Genomic DNA, 22,532 nt, shown 5'->3' on the forward strand with positions numbered 1-22,532 from the left:
AGATTCTCTAACTGTAAATGAGAACCACCACTAAGCTGCTCATGTTTCCCTTTTTGCTTTGGCTTCTAGGAAATTCATCTGCAGCAGATTTTCTTTATGGTTGGAATATTTCTAGACTCTTTTTCCTTAGCCCTTGCATCGTCTTATATAATTGTAATTTCAGTTGCTTCAATACCTTGTGGAAATAAAACAATTAAATGCAGAATAATACATGGAAGTGAAGTGCCTCCCTGTGTTCACCAGGGTGGAGTCTTCTGCAAAGGAAAGGGCAGTCGCTGGCCTTCCTGGGCACGACGGCCACTAGGTGGCACCAAAGCCTTCCCACAGCCATCCTTAGCCAGGCGATTTGGCCTGAAAGCGTTTCTGTATAAGCGTTTCTGGCCATTTCTTGGACTGTGCTCACCACGTTGAGAGTTGCTCCTGTCCAGAACGCACTAGGTTTAGTTCTAGGGTCTAGGCAAAGCTGACCTAAGGGAGTCTGGCTGGCTTCTTTCAGATGTTCAACCTATGAGATCAAATAAGGTGGGGCAGCTCTGAACCAGACTAGGCAGCTGAGGGCTGTGAATCCTCCAAGGGAGCAGCTCCATTTTCTACACCATCCAAGGCAGTGGGAGGTGGGACCCTCATCACAAATGGAGAGTTTAGGGGGTGTGTTATAGGGGCACAGGGAAGGGGCTCTTCAGGGCAGGGTGGGGAAGGCGACCAACCAGCTATGCCCCCTGCCCGCCTGAAATTCAGACTCGGGATCACTGGCCAGAACTGGTCATGATAGCGTTCTGAGGGCTTGGAAGGCAGAAGCTCTCAACAGTTTATTTGCTCTTAAAAATCTCTTCTAGGAATTCTATGAGTCTACTCAGGTGCCTCCTACCTGGTAGACTGGAGAATTCATTCATCTTCAGAAAGCCCAGTAGGGGGATAGGAAGTACCCGCATTTCTCCTGATTCACAAGGGTCTAAAGAGGTCAGCCATGGGTTCAAGGGTCTTCCCAATACAAGTACACATTTGGCCTCACCTGGAAGGCGCTAGACGGTGCAGCCCAGCGGGCTTCCACGTGACCGCTCCCCTGTCCTCGGGTCTCAGGGCTCAAGCAGCAGCCAGTGCTACAGCCTACTTTGTACTCCACACATCAGCCCCTCGACCGTCGCAGAAGTCTCTTCGGTGGCTCACCGCCCTCCCCCATGGGTGATCCAAGATGATTTCAGTAGGGCTCGCTCTCCAGGTCCATTAGGGACCCCCGAGAAACATTTGATCTTTAAAGCCGATACTAGGTGGTGTGTAGGGTGGGCCATGGTGGCACCGTGAGCAGTAACTTGGGGAGTCTTATTTGGAAAAGAGGCAAGTAAGGGATGGGCTGTGAGCTAGACCAGGGCACTTACTAACGCACCCCCCAGGGCAACGCTAGGGGGAACTGCAAGGTCAAGGAGACGTTTTGTCCATTAAATAACAAAAAACTACTAGGGTTAAAGTCTAGATGTCTTCCATCACAGAGCCAAATCCAGGAGAAAAATAAATGTATGAGACAACCTCAATGTTGTTTTTAATTGAACAAATTTATTGAGCACCTACAGTATGGCAGCATCTATCACAATAATAATCCAAAAGAGTCAGGATCTACCGGTGGGTGTCAGGAGCCCTCCTGGATGAGGACAATGCTAGTGGTAGGTCAGAAAAGGGGGTGATGCCGTCAGTAGTGTCTCTGTGACGCCTTCTCCTCAGAGCGACTGCCGTCTGTGAGGAGGGGAGCGTCTGAGTGTGGTCTGCAGTGGGCTTCTCTCCCCTTCTCCCCTTGTGTTATGGGGGGCATCTTGCATTTTCTGATTTTGAAGGGCTTTGCTGACATCTTTTGGGGTCACTCAGTTTGTGCTGAGGCAGGGGTCGGTGAGAAAGGATGGGGGCAGAGCGCGTCAGAGCTGTGCTCTGAAGCATCCGTAGGGGGTGTGTGTGAATATTCTGAACTAAGGGCACTGATGAAGGGTGGAGACAGGAGGAGCCATCACCTGGCCATGGGTCTACTCGTGGATGCCTCGGTGACTTGTGCTATCCTGAGCTTGTCTCCCGCTCCTTGGGGCTGCGTCGGCGCCCTGAGTGATTAGCGTGTTGTTTTGCATTATCAGCACCTGTCTGTGAATCACATTTCCGGGCAGCAGGTGGGCAGGCAGTGGCCTTCTAGGCATTATCTCTGCAGAAAGAAGCCCCACGCTGCTCTGAGGCCTGTGGTTCTGTAGTCACCAGTGTGGCCCCTAGAGTGTATTTTCTTGGTCTCGGGCACCACAGCAGCAGAGGGGTGCAACCCTCTGTTCTTTATCGTTGACCGTGGCTGAGATCTCAAATCAACGTCAGTCTAGCACAAAGGTTGGCAAACTACGACCTTTGGGCCAAATCCGACCCTCCACCCGTTCTTGTAAAATAAATTTTCTTAGAACTCAGCCGCTCCCATTCATTTATATATCATAGGCTGCTTTCACACGATAATGACAGATGACTGTATGGCTGGCAAAGCCGGAAGTATTTATTATTTAGCCCTTTAAAAAAAAGTTTGCTCACTCCTGGTCTAGAATTATAGAAGACCATACTTTTATTTACTTAAAGCAGAGCAGAATATTGTAATTCGGAGTCCTGGAATATGCGGGATGTTCGGGGTAGGAGGTAAGGTTCTCATTACAGGGATGGCAAAGACCTGAGGCTTCAGCTCGAGTCTGATAGCTGGTAACGGCTGCCGGAAGGGCTGTGTTGAAGAGGATTCTGGAGCTGTGTCTGGGCTGGTGTGGGCGCTTCCAGAGAGGGGTAAACTGGGCCATGAGTCATTCAGGCAGGGAGCACCAGAGTGGGACGTAAGCAAGGCAAGTCTACGCCCTTCTTCCCCAAAGGTATACAGCAACTAGGGACAGCTTGGCGTTGTCCCCGACGCCAGCACTTGGCACTGTAGAGGCTGGAATTGTAAACACACCCTTACTGGAGTGGGAGAGAGGTGAGATGTAAATACTGTTCACGCTGTGACAGAAGCAGGCAATGGCGGGAAAGGCCAAGGTCAGGTTAGAGCTCCAGCTTTAATTAAGGCTCCTATGCACGCGTGCAACAGTGTTGGTTCAGGACAGCATTTTGTGTAAAGCTTCCCGCTTGGAGAAGAGGGGAGTGCATTTATTAACCTGTGCAATCAAAATGCCAGTTAAAATTGTTATGAATTATTTAAAAATGAAAAAGGGTGTGGGATGATGCATGTTTACTGGAGAAAGCAGTATAAGATGTGGCTCCTGTCATTTACATAGAGCTGTGTATATATAGCCCTTGGATTGTGGTTTTAAAAATTGAAGCAACTTAAGAATACCTACCCACTATGTCTAATACCCTACTATTCTGTAACTCCAAGAACGATTCTTCCTCATTGATCCAGACAAATCTAGGTAGTGGAGTCTTCTGTAGACCCCCAACTGTTACAGTGAATGTGTTTGAAAGATGTATGCAAATCTAGTTTTTGGAACTCAAAATCGTATTATAAATGCACCAAGAGTCTGTTAACTCAGGCTGAATCTCTATAAAGCATAGTAGCTACTTTTGTGTAAATGCAGATGTTGCGTGGCATCAAAGTGAGGTATCACTGTAGTCTGATGTAAGTTTACTGTTTTATCAAGGTGACTCCTTTCACTGTAACGGTACCTGGAAATTCTCAGGGCCACTGCTCCCTGGTAAGGTAAACAGATATGGAGAATCCAGTAAGGTGGAATTATGTGCACGAATCTCTCATACAAGTCACTTGGTATCTTTCTCACATTCAACGTTTTTTAGCTTTAATTGTTTTTCCTTCCCAGCATGAAAAATTGTGAAATCAGCCCCAGCTGACTAGGTTTTCTTTCCATTTCAAATAATTATATGAAGCATTTAAATAAGTGCACCAAACCATATCTCAAATGGGACTGAGTATTCAAAACATATATTTTATGCCTTAAGTTTGTTGAGAATTTGTTTGCATAAAAATCCCAGTATTTTTCCACTGAGCCCACCACCTCGCAGGTAAGAACGGGTGGTGTGTCAAACGTGCTAGTAATGACCCCGTGAGACAGAGAATTAGATTCCGGAGGGACCTGGGGAAGTGGGGCTGAGAACACGGGTGGCGTGCAGACCCCAGAGGGGCAGGGGCACCTGAGCCTGTGGGTCTGAAAGACAAGAGTGGGGTGCGTTCAGATGTAGAATTCCTCCTCCACGTCGCTGCCCCCGCGTCCGGCCAGCACTGAGGGTGGTAGGACGCCTCTGCCAGTCTGCTGGGTGTCGGGAGCATCATAAGGGAGTTCTGGGGGTGACTCTGTGAGCCAGGAGGTGTCGGAAGCTGGGGAAGCGGTGACAGCTGTGGCCGAGGAGCTGGAAGGCCCTTTGGTGGACAGAGGGAGGGCAGCCCAGGAGGCCTCTGTGGTCACGCCGCCCCCAGCGGGCAGGGGTCCTTCTCTGGAAGCCCTGCGCTCTGACCAGAGGCTGCTGCATCTTTCGGAGGGGAGCAGTGTTTCCGTGGGGCTGCAGAACCTGCTGGGTGCAGAGTACGCAGAGACCACGGACAGGTCGGAGGAGGAGAGCCGCAGCCCCGTGTCCACGTCCGTCTCCTGGGCCCCCTGTAAGTCATCGATGGGGAGGAGGTGGCCGTGCCTCCGCTCCGACGCCCTCTGCCCCGGGCCGTCTGTGTTTGCAGACCACGGTGGTTCGTTTGAGGAGGCCAGGGAGGCGTCTCCCGTGGGCAAACAAAACAAGGACTTGCTTCTCTGGAAAGACCAGGGGAGGCTGGGAGGGCTGCCGGCTGGTCTGGTGAAGTCCTGCGGCTGCCGCGTAGGGAGGCCTGTCTGGCCGAGCCCCAGGTCTGAAGTGTCCATCGGGGGCTGCGGGCCGCTGCCAGGGGTCCGGCTCTGTGCAGCGGCACTCGGAGAAGGCGCGGACCCAGCTTTCTGCTCTGAGGCATGGTGAGCTCTGCTGGGTTTAGGGCACTTCCTGTGTACCCTCTGTGCCTGCAGGGGGAAGAGGGCATGTCACATCAGTGCAGGACTGGCCGGTCACCGGGGCCGGGGATTCCGCTGTTAACAGAACGTGAGACACATTTCCTGATGACTGGAAACTTCCAGCAATGTCTCGGCAATAAAGCATTACCAGAGATTTCATTCTCCACATTCTAAAGCAAAGACAGAGGTAGCGGAGCTTGGGGGAATACAGATCAGACTTCTCAGTCTGAGCAGACATCCCCGAACCCAGGGAGGGAGGCAGTCCCTTGTCACGACAGGGAACGGTACGTGTTCCAGTGCACACGCAAGGAGGCTCAACAGATTAGCCGCGAGCGTGAGGCCTGGCTGAGCAGGAGAGGGGAGACAAGAGTTACCATTCAGTGCAAAAAGGTTGCTTGAAGGGTTTCTCTCCCTCCAACCAAAGCCCCACTGTTTGGAAATACTACTGACGGCAGGATGGAAGGATCGGGATGGGACTTGACTCCAGCACACGTGTGAACATCAGGACACATCCTAGGGGTGGCCTATGATTCAGGGCAGTAAATCTTCAAAGAGTGCAGGGCTGTCAGGAAATTGGCATTTATTTACTTGCGCTAAGGAACTCCACGATACTCCTCTATTTTGCCTTTCAGAAACTGTATGGGAAAGGGGGCGGCCGACTACTGACTCATCCCGTGGATGCCCCACAGGGCTTGGACAGGCAGTTTCACCCTTTAACACTCAGCCCTGTCCTCCTAGTCTCCCCGACCTTCCCTGCAGCTCTGCAGGAAGCTGTTTCTGCTGCACAGAACTGGGGCTTCACTTCCGACGCTCATGCCCCCCTGGGGCTGCTGCTCTCAGGTTCTCCCCCTGGTCTGGCTCACCAGGCCTGCAGGCCAAAGTCTGGATTACTTACTACCCAGATAATGGATCTGGGGACAGTGGGTCTGGCTCTGCTTTGTATAGGATTACCTGACTTATGAATCCCTGAAATAAGAGGGCTGAGTGCAGTTTACTATAAGGGGTATTTCCTGGCACCCAGCAGGCTATGAGACGCTGGCTTTTCCCTGGACAGCCAAGTCCCCCACTTCCCTGTTAGACAGGAACCTGGTTTTTTCACAGCCACCTGGGAAATTTTATCCAATGCAATATACACTTATTTGTACCTATTACAGGTAAAGGAGGAGAAACTACAATGAGAAGGACTGTCCTCAACCACATGAAACTTATATCTCATTGACAGGATCGGAGACAAAAAGAACTCAGACGAGGGCGTGTGATGACAGGCACAATACTAGAGCGAAGAGAGAGAGGCCGTGCCTGCCTGCGGGAGCACAGGAGTCTTCAGTTGGAGGTGGCCATGGAGATGGGCGGCTGGCGTCCTAGCGGGTGGCACGCGTGGAGAGGAGGCTGTGCTGGAGAGAGAGGCCAAGACAAACGGGCGCTGACTGTTGGCAGGTGAGCAAGGGAGCTGCAGGGGGCGGGGAGCAAGCAGCTTGGCTTGATTACAGACCAGGTGCCTGGAAAGCAGTGCTGTAGGTCAGCTTGGGGACGGAGTCTAGTATGGGTCAAGGAGACCCTGACCATCTGGGTAAGAAATCCACATACTTATCCTTCTGCTGGGCCCATGTTCACTCCTGATTATGTTTTTTTCTATAGGACCATTCCTTTCACTGATTTCTTAGATCTTTTTTGCCTAATTCCAGATATCTCTTAATCCTATAAACAGACCGACTGACTCATTTTCAATCAACATTAACTGAGAGTCTTTTAAGCAGAGCTCCTCAACTGGTGTGTTTTAGCTTTGCCTGGGTTATAAAGGTGTGCTGAGGACTGATCTCTGTCACCAGCAGCCTCTCGTACCACAGAAATATTATCGTTTCCTATGTGCTCTGATGTGAAAAAGGTCTGGAGGATCAGGCACAGATAATTTTGAATAAGACACGATCTTAGCCCCCCACAATTAACAATACAACGGTCAAGGGTAATAAAGTGAGCCACAGTGATAAAGTGAGCGGCGATCTAATGGGGGCGTTTGGGGCACCAAGGGGGGAGGGGTTGATTTTACCGAGGGGGTGAGGCAGCACGGGGAGAGGGTAGAAAAAGCTTGCCTTGAAGTCACGACTGGACAAGATCTTGGAAGTGGAAGAGGGGTTTGCCAACTGGAGGGCAGTGGGCGTGGCATGGAAAGGCACACAGGCACAGAGACAGCCTCAGCAGAGGCTGGGGGCATGAACCAAAACAAGAGGCGAGCCCTGAGAAGTGAGAGGAGACTCATCAGGGGCGTGCTGTTGTGTGCACAAGCTGCCTCTCCCTTTATATATTCTTTTTCAGATTCTTTTCCATTTTGGTTATTACAAGATACTGAATATAGTTCACTGTGCTACACAGTAAATCCTTGTTGTTCATCTACTTTATAGATGGTAGTGTGTATCTGCTAATCCCAAACTCCTAATTTATCCATCCCTCTTGCCTTTCCTCTTTGGTAACCATAAGTTGTTTTCTATGTCAGTGAGTCTGTTCCTGTTCTGCAGGTAAGTTCATTTGTATCATATTTTAGATTCCACTCATAAGGGATAGCATATGATATTTGTCTTTCTCCGTCTGACTTAGTATGATAATCTCTAGGTTCATCAATGTTGCTGCAAATGGCATTATTTCATTCTTTTTTTATGGCCGAGTAATATTCCATTGTATATATGTACCACATCTTCTTTATCCATTCACCTATCGATGGACACTTTGGTTGCTTCCATGTCTTGGCTATTGTAAATAGTGCTGCTGTGAACATTGGGGTGGATTTATCTTTTCAAATGACGGTTTTCTCCGGATATATGCCCAGGAGTGCTGGATCATATGGTAGCTCTATTTTTAGTTTTTTAAGGGACCCCCATACTGTTTTCCACAGTGGCTGCACCAATTTACATTCCTGCCCATGGTATAGGAGGGTTCCCCTTTCTCCACACCCTCTCTAGCATTTATTATTTGTAGACTTTTTGATGATGGTTATTCTGACTGGTATGAGGTGATACCTCAGTGTAGTTTTGATTTGCATTTCTCTAATAATTAGCGATGTTGAACATCTTTTCATGTGCCTGTTGGTCATCTGTATGTCTTCCTTGGAGAAATGTCTCTTTAGGTCTTCTGCCCATTTTTTTGATTGGGTTGTTTGTTCTTTTGTTATTGAGTTGTATGAGCTGTTTGTATATTTTGGCGATTAATCCCTTTTCAGTTGCATCGTTTGCAAATATTTTCTCCCAGCCTGTGGGTTGTCTTTTCATTTTGTTTATGATTTCCTTTGCTGTGCAAAAGCTTATAAGTTTGATTAGGTCTCATTTGTTTATTTTTGCTTTTATTTCTATTGCCTTTGGAGACTGACCTAAGGAAACATTGGTACGATTTATGTCAGAGAACGTTTTGCCTATGTTCTCTTCTAGGTGTTTTATGGTGTCATGTGTTATATGTGTTATATTTAAGTCTTTAAGCCATTTTGGGTTTAATTTTTGTATGGTGTGAAGGAGTTTACATGCAGCTGTCTAGCCTTCTCAACACCACTTGCTTTTTTCCATTGTATATTCTTGCCTCCTTTGTCGAAGCCTAATTGATGGTAGGTGTGTGGGTTTATTTCTGGGGTCTCTATTCTGTTCCATTGATCCATATGTCTGTTTTTGTGCCAATACCATGCTGTTTTGATTACTGTAACTTTGTAGTATTGTCTGAAGTCTGGGAGGGTTACTGATCCTCTTCTTAATCCTCAGTCTCTAATTCTGTGTGTGGGGTGTGTGTTTGTCCCCGTGACCTGCTGTCTTCCTGCCCAACAGGCTCTGTACAGCATAATGAAATTCTCAAGCTGTTCTGCTAAGGGTGGTTTAAGGAGCTGAAGGTCAAGAGCAGCAATTACGGAGATTTCTGACGGTCTAAATTATAGATTCTTAAAGAATATGATGTAAAATGTTTTTAGTACAGGTTATAAGATATGGTTCTCGTAAAGATCACACTCTACAAGGCCATTCTATGTGCCTTTTATGTGCATGGGGACCTCGCTGAATATGGCAAGGAAGGTGCTGAGCCAAGCTCATTCCTCCTGGGGTATGACCCACTCACCAGGGCTTGCTGCTCTGTGCTCCAGCATCCCCTGAACTCCCAACCCAGCCATTCTGACTCTGTGCTGTACTGCTCTGGTTAGTGATCCATCTTCTCTGTAAGGCTCTGTGCTTCACGAGGGAGATCTTGCTCAGCACATACCCTGACCAGTGCCCGATACACAGCAGGAACTTAAGCATGAATGAAGAGTCACAGCTTTGGGATGGGGTAAGGCGTGGCCTCAGAAGGCCCATGTGTACCTGGGAGGTGTGACAGCTGAGTGGCTTTTGAAGAGACAAACCAGTTTTCTCAATCATTTGAGTTTGGCTAAATAAGAGAGAAAATAAGTCATGAGACTCTTTAGAGAAGGAAGTCCTCAGGCACAGAGGCTGCTTCCAGTGGGGGGGGACAGTGTTTATTAATTAAGATGTCTATCTTATTTTTCCCAAGGGCTGAGTCCCCTGGGTGCCCCAATAAGTATGTACCACCCTGTAACTTGCATGTTCAGAGTCTTATTCGAGGGGCATGCTCTGGGTGAGCGTGCTTGCAGTCTGAGTCTGCCTGAAAGAGGAAGCCTCTGTGAATACTGCTCCATGAGAAGCAAAAGGCCAAGGTTCCCACTTGAGGAACTGTTTGGAGACATCTGAAGCTCTCCACTGTCAGAGACAGAGCGGTGTTAAATTAGACTTAAAATCAGGGACAACTAGCAGAGGACGAATCCTTGGTGGTTTCGCAGACATTTTCATCACTGTGCTATTTTTTTTTTTAATTTAATAGCTACTTTATTTATTTATTTATTTATTTTTGGCTGTGTTGGGTCTTAGTTTTCATGTGAGGGCTTTCTCTAGTTGCGGCAAGCGGGGGCCGCTCTTCATCGCGGTGCGCGGGCCTTTCACTATCGTGGCCCCTCCTGTTGCGGGGCACAGGCTCCAGACGTGCAGGCTCAGTAGTTGTGGCTCACGGGCCCAGTTGCTCCGCAGCATGTGGGATCTTCCCAGACCAGGGCTCGAACCCGTGTCCCCTGCATTAGCAGGCAGATTCTCAACCACTGCGCCACCAGGGAAGCCCTGTGCTCTTATTTTTTTACTGCATCGTGAAGGCAGGAGTCCAGATAAATCCTAATATCTGCTTTGAAGAGAGGTGGTACGCAGTGTCTTTCACTGGACGGGTGCCCACATGCACCGCAGAGGTTCCTGCTGGGCAGGTGGGATTCCAGTTGGCACAGCGTTGGCTGGTGATGATGCAGGATCCTGGGGGTGGGGAGTTGGAGGAGGGTGGCTGCGAGGCTTCACAGCTCCTACTCCCGGGGTCTGCCCAGGGCTGCTGTGCCTGTGGGATGTGCCTGCAGCAGATCTGGTGGTTTTCTCCAGCTCTGCCTGGAGGCAGAGAAGTCAGCTTCTAAAAGCAGGGTCTTGTCTGTCTAATGACAACTCACATGTGCAAAGGATGGCCCTTCTTTTGGTGTCCTTCCCATGGCGATGGCTCTATTTCTGACCTTTCCTGTCTGCCTGTCTGACTTGACCAGGAACACTGGAATCTGAGAGTGAACCATCAAAGATGTTTCGAGAAGCTCTTCCCCAGTGGACTTTTCCAGAGTGAAACAACACTCTGGAAAAGCCTCCTTCCCTCCCCCAGCTTTCGGCTCTCAGGGCTGCCCTCTGGAGCTTCTCCAAGTGACAGCAGCAATGTACCTTGAGGACGGCTTCCTTTGCTTCTCTTTGAAGCAGTGCAGGCTAGCTGACTTACTGGAATCCAGTAGTTCCCTCTTTGCTGTTTATGGAACTTTCTCTAAGGAACACAGTAGCATTACATCAATGATTCTGCCTAAAGGCAACCAGCCAGGGAGATCTGGTTGTGTCCCTGAGATCACCAAAAAGCTGAAATGCAGTAAGTGACCCATGAGCTTCACATGGAACTTCGAGCCTGGGCAGTTTGCAATGGAAGGAGTAAAGAGGCCTTTTTCAAGGGTCAGGGTGTCTCAGCAGACACATGGATAGAATCCCTAGGAAGGGTGATTCTGTCCCTGACCCAGTAAGCCTGGGTGGTGTCTCATGGGTCGATCATGGTCAGGGCATTTTCTCTCACCCTCACAACTCCTCTTTCCAAGAAAAGTCATTTCCTCCTCTTCTGTCCTGGGCAGAAACACAACCAGTGTGGCACTGTCTGTTATGTAATGAGCCAGCAAAAGACCTTTTAACCCAGGGACTAATAAGAATTAGGAGCAGTCTCAAGGAAATTGGGCAACGGGTTCACATGAGAAACCAGATTTTTGTTCTAAATAAAAGCATCATATTTTGCTTCTCCTTTCGCTGTCCTCTGGGTAGGTTTCATATACCCACTAAGAGTACTACCCCCAGAAAAAGCCTATGTTGTCTTCAAAAATTTTTTTTTAAATTTAATTAAAATTTTTATTGAAATATAATTGACATATAACATATATTAGTCTCAGGTGTACAACATATTGATTATTTGTATATACTGTGAAATGATCACAATAAGTCTAGTTAATCCATTACCACATATAGTTATGTTTTTTTCTTGAAATGATAACTTTAAATCTACTCTCCCATGAACTTTCAATATACAAAACAGTATTGTTAACTATAGTCACCAAGCTATACATTAAATCGCCAGATTTATTAATTCTATAATTGGAAGTTTGTACCTTTTGGCTTTTTTTTTTTTTTTTTTTTTTTTGCTGCACTGTGCAGCATGTGGGATCTTAGTTCCCTGACCAGGGATCGAACCCCGGCCTGCTGCAATGGAAGTGCAGAGTCTTAACCACTGGACCGCCAGGGAAGTCCTGGAAGTTTGTACCTTTTGATCACCCACACATAACAACCACCCGTCTCTTCTCTGAATCTATGAGTTAGGTTTTTTGTTGTTGTTGTTGTTGTTTTAATTTCACATATAAGTGAGATCATATGGTATCTGTCTTTCTCTGGCTTATTTTGCATAATGCCCTCAAGGTACATCCATGTTGTCACAAATGACAGGATTTCATTCTTTTTTATAGCTGAATAATATGCTACTCTGTGTGTGTGTGTGTGTGTGTGTGTACACACACATCACATCTTCTCCATTCATCCATAGATGGACCCTTAGGTTGCTTCAATGTCTAGACTATTGTAAATAATGCTACAATCAACATGGAGAGTGCAAATATCTTTTCAAGTTAGTGTTCTCATTTCCTTCAGATAAACATACAGAATTAAAACTGCTGGATCATATGATAGTTCTATTTTTATTTTTTGAGGAAACTCCACACCTTTTTCCATAGTGGTCACACCAATTTACAGTCCTACCAATGGTGCACAAGGGTTCCCTTTTCTCTACATTCTCACCAAGACTTAATATTTCTTATCTGTTCGATAAAAGCCATCTAACAGTTATAAGGTGGTATCTAAACCACTTTGTGGTTTAGATTTGCATCTCCCTGATTATTAGTGATGTTGAGTATCATTTCTTACCTGTTGGCCATCTGTATGTATTCTGTGCAACAATGTCTATTCAGACTTTCAGCCCACTTTTTAATCAAGTTGTTTGCTTTTTTTACTATTGAGTTGTATGAATTTTTTTTTTTTAATTTTATTTATTTATTTATTTATTTTTGGCTGTGTTGGGTCTTCGTTGCTGCGTGAGGGCTTTCTCTAGTTGCGGCGAGCGGGGGCCACTCTTCATCGCGGTGCGCGGGCCTCTCACCGTCGCGGCCTCTCTTGTTGCGGAGCACAGGCTCCAGACGCGCAGGCTCAGTAGTTGTAGCTCGTGGGCCCAGCCGCTCCGCGGCATGTGGGATCCTCCCACACCAGGGCTCGAACCTGTGTCCCCTGCATTGGCAGGCAGACTCTCAACCACTGCACCACCAGGGAAGCCCTGTATAAATTCTTTATATTTTTTTAGATATTAACACCTTATCAGATATATGATTTGCAAATATTTTCTTCCATTTGGTAGGTGGCCTTTTCATTTTGTTGATGGTTTCCTTTGCTGTACAAAGGATTTTTAGTTTGATGTAGTCCCACTTGTTTTTTTTTTTTTTGCTTCTTTTGCCTTTGGCTTGGTGACAATAATTTGGATTTGACACCAAAAACAATCTCAAGGAGCGTATCACCTATGTTTTCTTCTAGGAGTTTTATGGTTTCAAGTCTTATGTTCAAGTCTTTCATCCATTTTGAGTTGATTTTTTTATATGGTGTAAGCTTTCTGGTAGCATCTTTAGGATTCTCTATGCATAGTATCATGTCATCTGCAAAGAGTGACAGCTTTACTTCTTCTTTTATGACTTGGATTCTTTTTATTACTTTTTCTTCTCTGATTGCTGTGGCTAAAACTTCCAAAACTATGTTGAATAATAGTGGTGAGAGTGGGCAACCTTATCTTGTTCCTGATCTTAGAGGAAATGGTTTCAGTTTTTCACCATTGAGGACGATGTTGGCTGTGGGTTTGTCATATAGGGCCTTTATTATGTTGAGGTAAGTTCCTTCTATGCCTACTTTCTGGAGGGTTTTTTTTTTTTTTTATCATAAATGGGTGTTGAATTTTGTTGAAAGCTTTTTCTGCATCTATTGAGATGATCATATGGCTTTTATCCTTCAGTTTGTTAATATGGTGTATCACATTGATTGATTTGCGTATATTGAAGAATCCTTGCATTCCTGGTATAAACCCTACTTGATTATGGTGTATGATCCTTTTAATGTGCTGTTGGATTCTGTTTGCGAGTATTTTGTTGAGGATTTTTGCATCTATGTTCATCAGTGTTATTGGCCTGTAGTTTTCTTTCTTTGTGACATCTTTGTCTCGTTTTGGTATCACGGTGGGTGGCCTCATAGAATGAGTTTGGGAGTGTTCCTTTCCCTGCAATTTTTTGGAAGAGTTTCAGACGGGTAGTTGTTAACTCTTCTCTAAATGTTTGATAGAATTCGTCTGTGAAGGCATCTGGTCCTGGACTTTTGTTTGTTGGAAGATTTTTAATCACAGTTTCAATTTCAGTACTTGTGATTGGTCTGTTCATATTTTCTATTTCTTCCTGGTTCAATCTTGGAAGGTTGTACCCTTCTAAGAATTTGTCCATTTTATTGGCATATAGTTGCTTGTAGTAATCTCTTACGATCCTTTCTATTTCTGTGGTGTCCATTGTAACTTCTCCTTTTTCATTTCTAATTTTATTGATTTGAGTCCTCTCCCTTTTTTTCTTGATGGGTATGGCTAAAGGTTTATCAATATTGTTCACCTTCTCAAAGAAACAGCTTTTAGTTTTATTGATCTTTGCTATTGTTTTCTTTCTCTCTTAATTCATTGATTTCTGCTCTGATCTTTATGATTTCTTTCCTTTTACTAATTTTGGGTTTTGTTTGTTCTTCTTTCTCTAGTTGCTTTAGGTGTAAGGTTAGGCTGTTAGAGATTTTTCTTATTTCTTGAGGTGAGACTGTATTGCTATAAACTCCGCTCTTAGAACTGCTTTTGCTGTGTCCCATAGGTTTTGGATCATTGTGTTTTCATTATCACTTGTCTCTAGGTATTTTCTGATTTCCTCTTTGATTTCTTCAGTGATCCACTGGTTATTTAGTAACATTGTTTAGCCTCCATGTGTTTGTGTTTTTTGCAGTTTTTTTGCTGTAACTGATTTCTAATCTCATAGCATTGTGGTCGAAAAGGATGCTTGATATGATTTCAGTTTTCTTAAATTTACTGAAGCTTGATTTGTGATCCAAGATGTGATCTATCCTGGGGAATGTTCTGTGTACACTTGAGAAGAAAGTGTATTCTGCTGCTTTTGGATGGACTGTCCTATAAATATCAATTAAGTCTATCTGGTCTAATGTGTCATTTAAAGCTTATGTTTCCTTATTAATTTTCTGTCTGGATGATCTGTCCATTGGTACAAGTGGGGTATTAAAGTCCCCCACTATAATTGTGTTACTATCAATTTCTCCTTTTATGGCTGTTAGCATTTCCCTTATATATTGAGGTGCTTCTATGTTGGGTGCATATATATTTACAATTGTTATATCTTCTTCTTGGATTGATCCCTTGAACATTACGTAGTGTCCTTCCTTATCTCTTGTAACAGTCTTTAAAGTCTATTTTGTCTGATATGAGTATTACTACTCCAGCTTTCTTTTGATTTCCATTTGTATGGAATATCTTTTTCCATCCCCTCACTTTGTCTGTATGTGTCCTTAGGTCTGAAGTGGGTCTCTTGTAGACAGCATGTATACAGGTTTTGTTTTTGTATCCATTCAGCCAGTCTGTGTCTTTTGGTTGGAGCACTTAATCCATTTACATTTAAGGTAGTTATAAATATGTATTTTCCTATTGCCATTTTGTTTATTGTTTTGGGGTTTTTGTTAACATCTTTATTGGAGTATAATTGCTTTACAATGGTGTGTTAGTTTCTGCTTTATAACAAAGTGAATCAGTTATACATATACATATATCCCCATATCTCTTCCCTCTTGTGTCTCCCTCCCTCCCACCCTCCCTATCCCACCCCTCTAGGTGGTCACAAAGCACCAAGCTGATCTCCCTGTTCTATGTGGCTGCTTCCCACTAGCTATCTATTTTACATTTGGTAGCGTATGTATGTCCATGCCACTCTCTCACTTTGTCCCAGCTCACCCTTCCCCCTCCCTGTGTCCTCAAGTCCATTCTCTAGTAGGTCTGTGTCTTTATTCCCGTCTTGCCCCTAGGTTCTTCATGACCATTTTGTTTTTGTTTTTTAGTTTCCATATATATGTGTTAGCATACGGTATTTGTTTTTCTCTTTCTGACTTACTTCACTCGTATGACAGACTCTAGGTCCATCCACCTCACTACAAATAACTCAATTTCGTTCCTTTTTATGGCTGAGTAATATTCCTTTGTATGTATGTGCCACATCTTCTTTATCCATTCATCTGTCGATGGGCATTTAGGTTGCTTCTATGACCTGCCTATTGTAAATAGTGCTGCAATGAACATTGGGGTGCATGTGTCTTTTTGAATTATGGTTTTCTCAGGGTATATGCCCAGTAGTGGGATTGCTGGGTCATATGGTAATTCTATTTTTAGGTTTTTTAAGGAACCTCCATATTGTTCCCCATAGTGGCTGTATCAATTTACATTCCCACCAACAGTGCAAGAGGGTTCCCTTTTCTCCACACCCTCTCCTGCATTTATTGTTTGTAGATTTTTTCATGATGGCCATTCTGACCGGTGTGAGATGATATCTCATTGTAGTTTTGATTTGCATTTCTCTAATGATTAATGATGTTGAGCATTCTTTCATGTGTTTGTTGGCAATCTGTATATCTTCTTTGGAGAAATGTCTATTTAGGTCTTCTGCCCATTTTTGGACTGTGTTGTTCGTTTTTTTGATATTGAGCTGCATGAGCTGCCTGTAAATTTTGGAGATTAATCCTTTGTCAGTTGCTTCATTTGCAAATATTTTCTCCCATTCTGAGGGTTGTCTTTTCGTCTTGGTTATGGTTTCCTTTGCTGTGCAAAAGCTTTTAAGTTTCATTAGGTCCCATTTGTTTATTTTTGTTTTTATTTCCATTTCCCTAGGAGATGGGTCAAAAAGGATCTTGCTGTGACTGATGTCATAGAGTGTTCTGCCTATGTTTTTCTCTAAGAGTTGGATAGTGTCTGGCCTTACATTTAGGTCTTTAATCCATTTTGAGTTTATTTTTGTGTATGGTGTTAGGGAGTGTTCTAATTTCATTCTTTTACATGTAGCTGTCCAGTTTTCCCAGCACCACTTATTGAAGAGACTGCATTCCTATACACTAATGATGAAAAATCTGAAAGTGAAATTAAGAAAACACTCCCATTTACCATTGCAACAAAAAGAATAAAATACCTAGGAATAAACCTACCTAAGGAGACAGAAGACCTGTATGCAGAAAATTATGACACTGATGAAAGAAATTAAAGGTGATACAAATAGATGGAGAGATATACCATGTTCTTGGACTGGAAGAATCAACGGTGTAAAAATGACTATACTACCCAAAGCAATCTACAGATTCAATGCAATCCCTATCAAACTACCACTGGCATTTTTCACAGAACTAGAACAAAAAATTGTACAATGTGTATGGAAACACAAAAGACCCGGAATAGCCAAAGCAATCTTGAGAAAGAATAATGGAGCTGGAGAAATCAGGCTCCCTGACTTCAGACTATACTACAAAGCTGCAGTAATCAAGACAGTATGGTACTGGCACAAAAACAGAAATACAGATCATTGGGTTTGTTTTTGTAGGTCGTTTTTCTTCCCTTCCTCTTTTGTTCTCTTCTCTTGTGTTTCCTGCCTAGAGAAGTTCCTTTAGCATTTGTTGTAAAGCTGGTTTGGTGGTGCTGAATTCTCTTAGCTTTTGCTTGTCTGTAAAGGTTTGATTTCTTTGCTGAATCTGAATGAGAGCCTTGCTGGGTAGAGTAGTCTTGGTTGCAGGTTTTTCCCTTTCATCACTTAAAATATATCATGCCACTCCCTTCTGGCCTGCAGAATTTCTGCTGAAAAATCAACTGATAACCTTATGGGGATTCCCTTGTATTTATTGCTTTTCCCTTGCTGCTTTTAATATTTTTTCTTTGTATTTCATTTTTGTTAGTTTGATTAATATGGGTCTTGGCGTTTTCCTCCTTGGGTTTATCTTGTATGGGACTCTGCACTTCCTAGACTTGGGTGACTATTTCCTTTCCCATGTTAGGGAAGTTTTCAACTATAATTTCTTCAACTATTTTCTCAGACCCTTTCTTTTTCTCTTCTTCTTCTGGGACCCCTATAAGTCAAATGTTGTGCATTTAGTGTTGTCCCAGAGGTCTCAGAAACTGTCCTCTTTTTTTTTCATTCTTTATTCTGTTCCATGGCAGAGATTTCCACCATTCTGTCTTCTAGGTCACTTATCCATTCTTCTGCCTCAGTTATTCTGCTGTTGATTCCTTCTTGTGCATTTTTCATTTCAGTCATTGTATTGTTCATCTCTGTTTGTTTGTTCTTTAGTTCTTCTAGGTCTCTGTTAAATGTTTCTTGTTTCTTCTTGATCTGCACCTCCATTCTTTTTCTGAAATCTTGGATCATCTTTACTATCATTACTCTGAATTCTTTTGCAGGTAGATTGCCTTCTCTTCATTTAGTAGTTCTTGTAGGTTTTTATCTTGCTCCTTTGTCTGCAACATATTTCTTTGTCTTTTCATTTTGTCAGACTTACTGTGTCTGTGGTCATCTTTCCACAGGCTGCAGGATCGTAATTCCTTGTTTCTGGTGTCTGACCCCTGGTGGGTGAGGCTGGTTCAGAGGCTTTGCCATTATCCCCTTGACAGGGGGTTTGATTGGTGGTGTGGTGACCAGAGCCTGCCCTGGATATTGAGCGGGGCCTCCCCTTTGCTCTGTGGTTGTCACTGCCCTGTCAGGGGTGGGGTCTGTTCCCTAGTTGTTGGAGTAGAGGCCCTCAGATCTTGTTTCTTAGCTCTGTTTCTGATCTGTGGTGTGAGGCAGGTGGGACTGGAGCACTCCCACTGGGAGACAAGCCACTGAGTATGCCTGCTCTGGAGCTGTTCACCTGTGAATGTGCTCTGTTGTGCCCCCTTTTGCCCATTGTGTGGACTCACAAAGTACACTGTTGTTGGCACTGCTCTCAGTCTGCCCTTAACTGTGGGTATGCTGGCAACTGGCCCTGGTGACTCTCAGGTGTTTTCACCAGGTCACTGTCACAGATACACTGAGGTCAGGTCCCAGGACTGCAGTAGTCATGCACCTGGACCTGCTGTGGGAGCTATAGAGGCAGCTCAGATTCTGGCCTGGACCAACCCCCACATGTATGTGCCCACAAAGCCCACAGCTGCTGAAGCCAGACCCATCCCAGCTGCAGGAGCACTTGTTGTCCTTTCAAATGTTTCACAGGCGCTGAACTTAGGAAGCTGCCAGCAGAGATGTAACTCTGTGGTTCGTGCAGCCTTGAAGAGCGATTTCAGCTCTTCTTCCTTAGTCACACGGCCCCTGGGGCTCAGGTGTAGTTTCAGCCTCAGCTGTGCATATGTTCTTCCCACTGTAGTCCGCTCCAGAGGCTGCCGGAGCACATGAGCCTGTCAGGCAGGAAGGAGCCGAGGCAGTGATTGGGGCGAGCAGGCTGACTAGGTGGGAGGGTGCTAGGGTAGGGACTGGAAAATGCAAGCCCATCAGGTGGCAATCAGGGTGAGCGGGTCACCCAGGCTTGCAGGGGGGTTGCAGGGGAGGCGATGGCAGGGGCGTGTGAGCTGGCTCTGGTGGAGCCCTCCCTAGTGCCCGTGGAGGCAGGGGCTGGTGTGTGAGGAGAGAGGGTGTGATGGTGGCCCTGCCCTTTGCATGTCACTCAACCATGGTGCTTTTCTTTTGTGGTGGTCCGGGCTTCCTCCACGAGCATTCCCAGTTGTGGAGCTCCTCACTCCTGTCCCCACAGGCTGTCTCCTCACAGCCAACAATGGTCTCCCCCCCGGGTCTGCTCTCCAAACCCTACGTTCCACCACCCAGCCCCCATGTGTACCGGCGGACACCTGTCTCAGGCTGGGGCATGCAGGACTGTGGCATGGACCATCTGTGTAGGTCTCACTCTGTCCTGCCTGTCACAGACCAGTTGCTGGGCTCTCCTCCAAGCCCCTGAGGCTCCCTTCTGTCCCAGCTGATCTCCCAGGTGATGAGGGGGCTTCCCCAGATGCGGGAACCTCTCCTCACCTTCAGCTCCCTGCCAGGGGTGCAGGTTGCATCCTGTTTCCTCTCCTCTTCTTTTTACCTTATTTCTTTCATCCTACTCGGTTATGTGGGGATCTTTCTTGTCCTTTTAGGTGTCTGAGGTCCTCTGCTAGTATTCAGCAAGTGCTCTGTGAGAATTGTTCCATTTGTAGATGTATTCTTGATGTGTTTGTAGGGAGACATGAACTCCACGTCCTCCTACTCTCCCTCCATCTTGGAAAGCTCCCCCCACCTCTCTTTTTTTTTTTCTTTTTTCTTTTGTCCTGCCTGGTTATGTGGAGGTTTTCTTGGACTTTTGGAAGTCTGAGGTCTTCTGCCAGCGTTCAGTAGATGTTCTGTGTGAATCATTCCACTTGTGGGTGTTTTCTGATGTATTTGTGGGAGGAGGTAAGCTCCACATCCTACTCTTCTGCCATCTTGATTCCTCCCTCCAAAGTCTTATAGTTTTCAATGTATATATCATTGATCTTCTTGGATAAATTTATTCCTATGTGTTTTATTCTTTTGATGCAATTGTAAATGGTGTTTTTTAAAATTTCTTTTTCTGATAGTTTGCTATTAGTGTATAGAAACAAAACAGATTTTTAATATATTGATTTTTGTATCCTGCAACTTCACTGAATTTATTAGTTCAAATAGTTTTCTAGCACAGGCTTTTGGATTTTCTCTATATAATAGCATTTCATCTGCAAATAGTGACAGTTTTACTCCTTTTTTTAAAAAAACACAACATGATTATATTTTAATACAAAACCAAAATACAAAACACCATAGTTAATTGATGGCAATAAAATATGGCATTTCATTTGAACTGCATGACAAATGGTTAACATCCTCAGTCATAAATGAGTTCTTAGAATACTTCCGTCTTTCTGACTTGGATGGCTTTTATGACTTTTTCTTGCCTAACTGTCCTGGCTAGAACTTGCAATACTACACTGAATAAAAGTGGTGAGAGTTGGAATCCTTATCTTGTTTTTGATCATAAAGGTAAAGCTTTCAGCTTTTCACCACTGAGTACGATGTTAGCTGTCGGCTTGTCATATGTGGCTTTTATCATGTTGAGGTATGTTCCGTGTATACCCAATATGTTGAAAGTTTTTTTTCATAAATGAGTGAATTTTGTCAAATGCTTTTTCTGCATCTATTAAGATTATGATTTTTCTTTCATTTTGATAATGTGGTGTATCACATCAATTGATTTGCAGATGTCAAACCATCCTTGCATCCGTGGAATAAATCCCACTTGAACATGGTGTACAATCCTTTTAATGTATTGTTGAATTAGTTTGCTAATATTTTGTTGAGGATTTTTGCATCTATGTTCATCAGGGACATTGACCTGTAGTTTTCTTTTCTTATGGCATCCTTGTCTGGATTTGGTTTCAGGATAATGCTGACCTCGTAAAATGAGTTTGGAAGTGTTCCCTCCTCTTCTGGTTTTTTTGATAGAGTTTGGGAAGGATTGGCATTAATTTTTTCTTTAAATGTTTGGTAGAATTCACTAGTGAAGCCATCTGACCCTGGAGTTTTGTTGGGAGACTACTGATTACTAATTCAGTCTCATTACTAGTAATCAGTCTGTTCAGATTTTCTATTTGTTCAGTGATTCAGTCTTTGTAGGTTGTATGTTCCTAGGAATTTATCCATTTCTTCTAGGGTGTTCAATTTGTTCGTACCTAATTGTTCATAGTTGTCTTTTATGATCCTTTGTATTTATGTGTTATCCATTTTAATCTTTCCTCTTTCATTTCTGACTTGAGTCCTCTCCTTTTCTTGATGAGTCTAGCTAAAGGTCTGTCAATTTTGTTATTTTCTCAAAGAACTGGCTCCTAGTTTTGTTGATCTTTTCTATTTTTTGTCTCTTTCATTTATTTCCACTGTGATGTGTTATCTCCATCCTTCCACTAAATTTGAGCTTCTTTGTTCTTTTTCTAGTTACTTGATGTATAGAGATAGGTTGAGATCTTTTTTGTTTCTTGATGTAGGCATTTATCACTACGAACTCCCCTCTATAGCAAGAACTTCTCTTGTTATATCCCATAAGTTTGGTATGTTGCATTTCCATTTTTATTTGTCTCAAAGTGTTTTTTAATTTCTTCTTTGACCCATTGGTTGTTCAGTAGCATGCTGTTTAGTCTTTATATACTTGTGAATTGTCCAGTTTTCTTCTTGTAATTAACTTCAAGTTTCTTAACATTGTGGTTGGAAAAGACAGTTGATGTATTTTTAAACTTAAGATTTGTTTTGTGGCCTAACATATGATATATCCTGGAGAATATTCATGTGTGCTTGAGAAGAATATATATTCTGTTGCTTTTGGATGGAATGTTCTGTATATATCTGTTAAGTTCTCTGGTCTGACATGTCATTAAGGCTAATGTTTCCTTATTGATTTTCTGTCTGAATGATCGATCCATTGGTGAACGTGGAGTATTAAAGTCCTCTATTAATACTGTATTGTCTATTTCTTTAGTATTTGCTTTATATATTTGGGTGCATAGCTATTTTCAAATGTTATATCCTTTTGTTCGATTAATCCCTTTATCATTACAAAATGACCTTGTCTCTAATTAGTCTTTTTCTTAAAGTCTATTTTGCCTGATATAAGTATACCTACCCCAGCTTTCTTTTGTTTTTTATTTGCATGGAATATCTTTTTCCATCCCTTCACTTTCAAACTATGTGTATTCCTACATCTGAAGTATGTTGTAGGCAGCATATAGATGTATCTTGTTTTTTTAATCTACTTAGCCACTTTATGTCTTTTGATTGGAACA

General features: G+C 44.0%; 2 protein-coding genes across 13 annotated transcripts in view; one reads left to right on the forward strand and one right to left on the reverse strand.

The window, feature by feature from the left end:
• The window catches only part of FAM124A (family with sequence similarity 124 member A), a 173,254-nt gene that overhangs the window by 62,204 nt on the left and 88,518 nt on the right, over positions 1–22,532 (reverse strand). Inside the window, exon 4 of one of the 8 annotated variants that reach the window (XM_082365518.1) lies at positions 2,553–4,985. The exons of 5 other annotated variants lie outside the window; for them this stretch is intronic. In XM_082365518.1, the coding sequence (XP_082221644.1) occupies positions 4,176–4,985 (810 nt within the window). In that variant the 3' untranslated portion in view covers positions 2,553–4,175. Of the gene's footprint in view, positions 1–2,552; positions 4,986–6,272; positions 6,371–6,412; positions 10,827–22,532 lie in introns of those variants that run through there. 2 more of the 8 variants (XM_082365526.1, XM_082365519.1) reach the window with 2 other exon arrangements.
• LOC309615677 (uncharacterized protein) overlaps positions 1–22,532 on the forward strand; it is an 84,565-nt gene that overhangs the window by 47,142 nt on the left and 14,891 nt on the right. For all 5 annotated transcript variants that reach the window (XR_014236958.1, XR_014236959.1, XR_014236960.1 and 2 more), the window contains one exon: positions 6,199–6,413. Coding sequence is in view for 2 of the 5 variants with exons in the window: in XM_082365742.1 (XP_082221868.1) it covers positions 6,199–6,413 (215 nt within the window). In the remaining 3 variants the exon portion in view is untranslated. The remainder of the gene's footprint in view (positions 1–6,198; positions 6,414–22,532) is intronic.

Source organism: Balaenoptera borealis, assembly GCF_965194805.1.
Source record: "Balaenoptera borealis genome assembly, chromosome: 18".
NCBI classification, from domain to species: domain Eukaryota; kingdom Metazoa; phylum Chordata; class Mammalia; order Artiodactyla; family Balaenopteridae; genus Balaenoptera; species Balaenoptera borealis.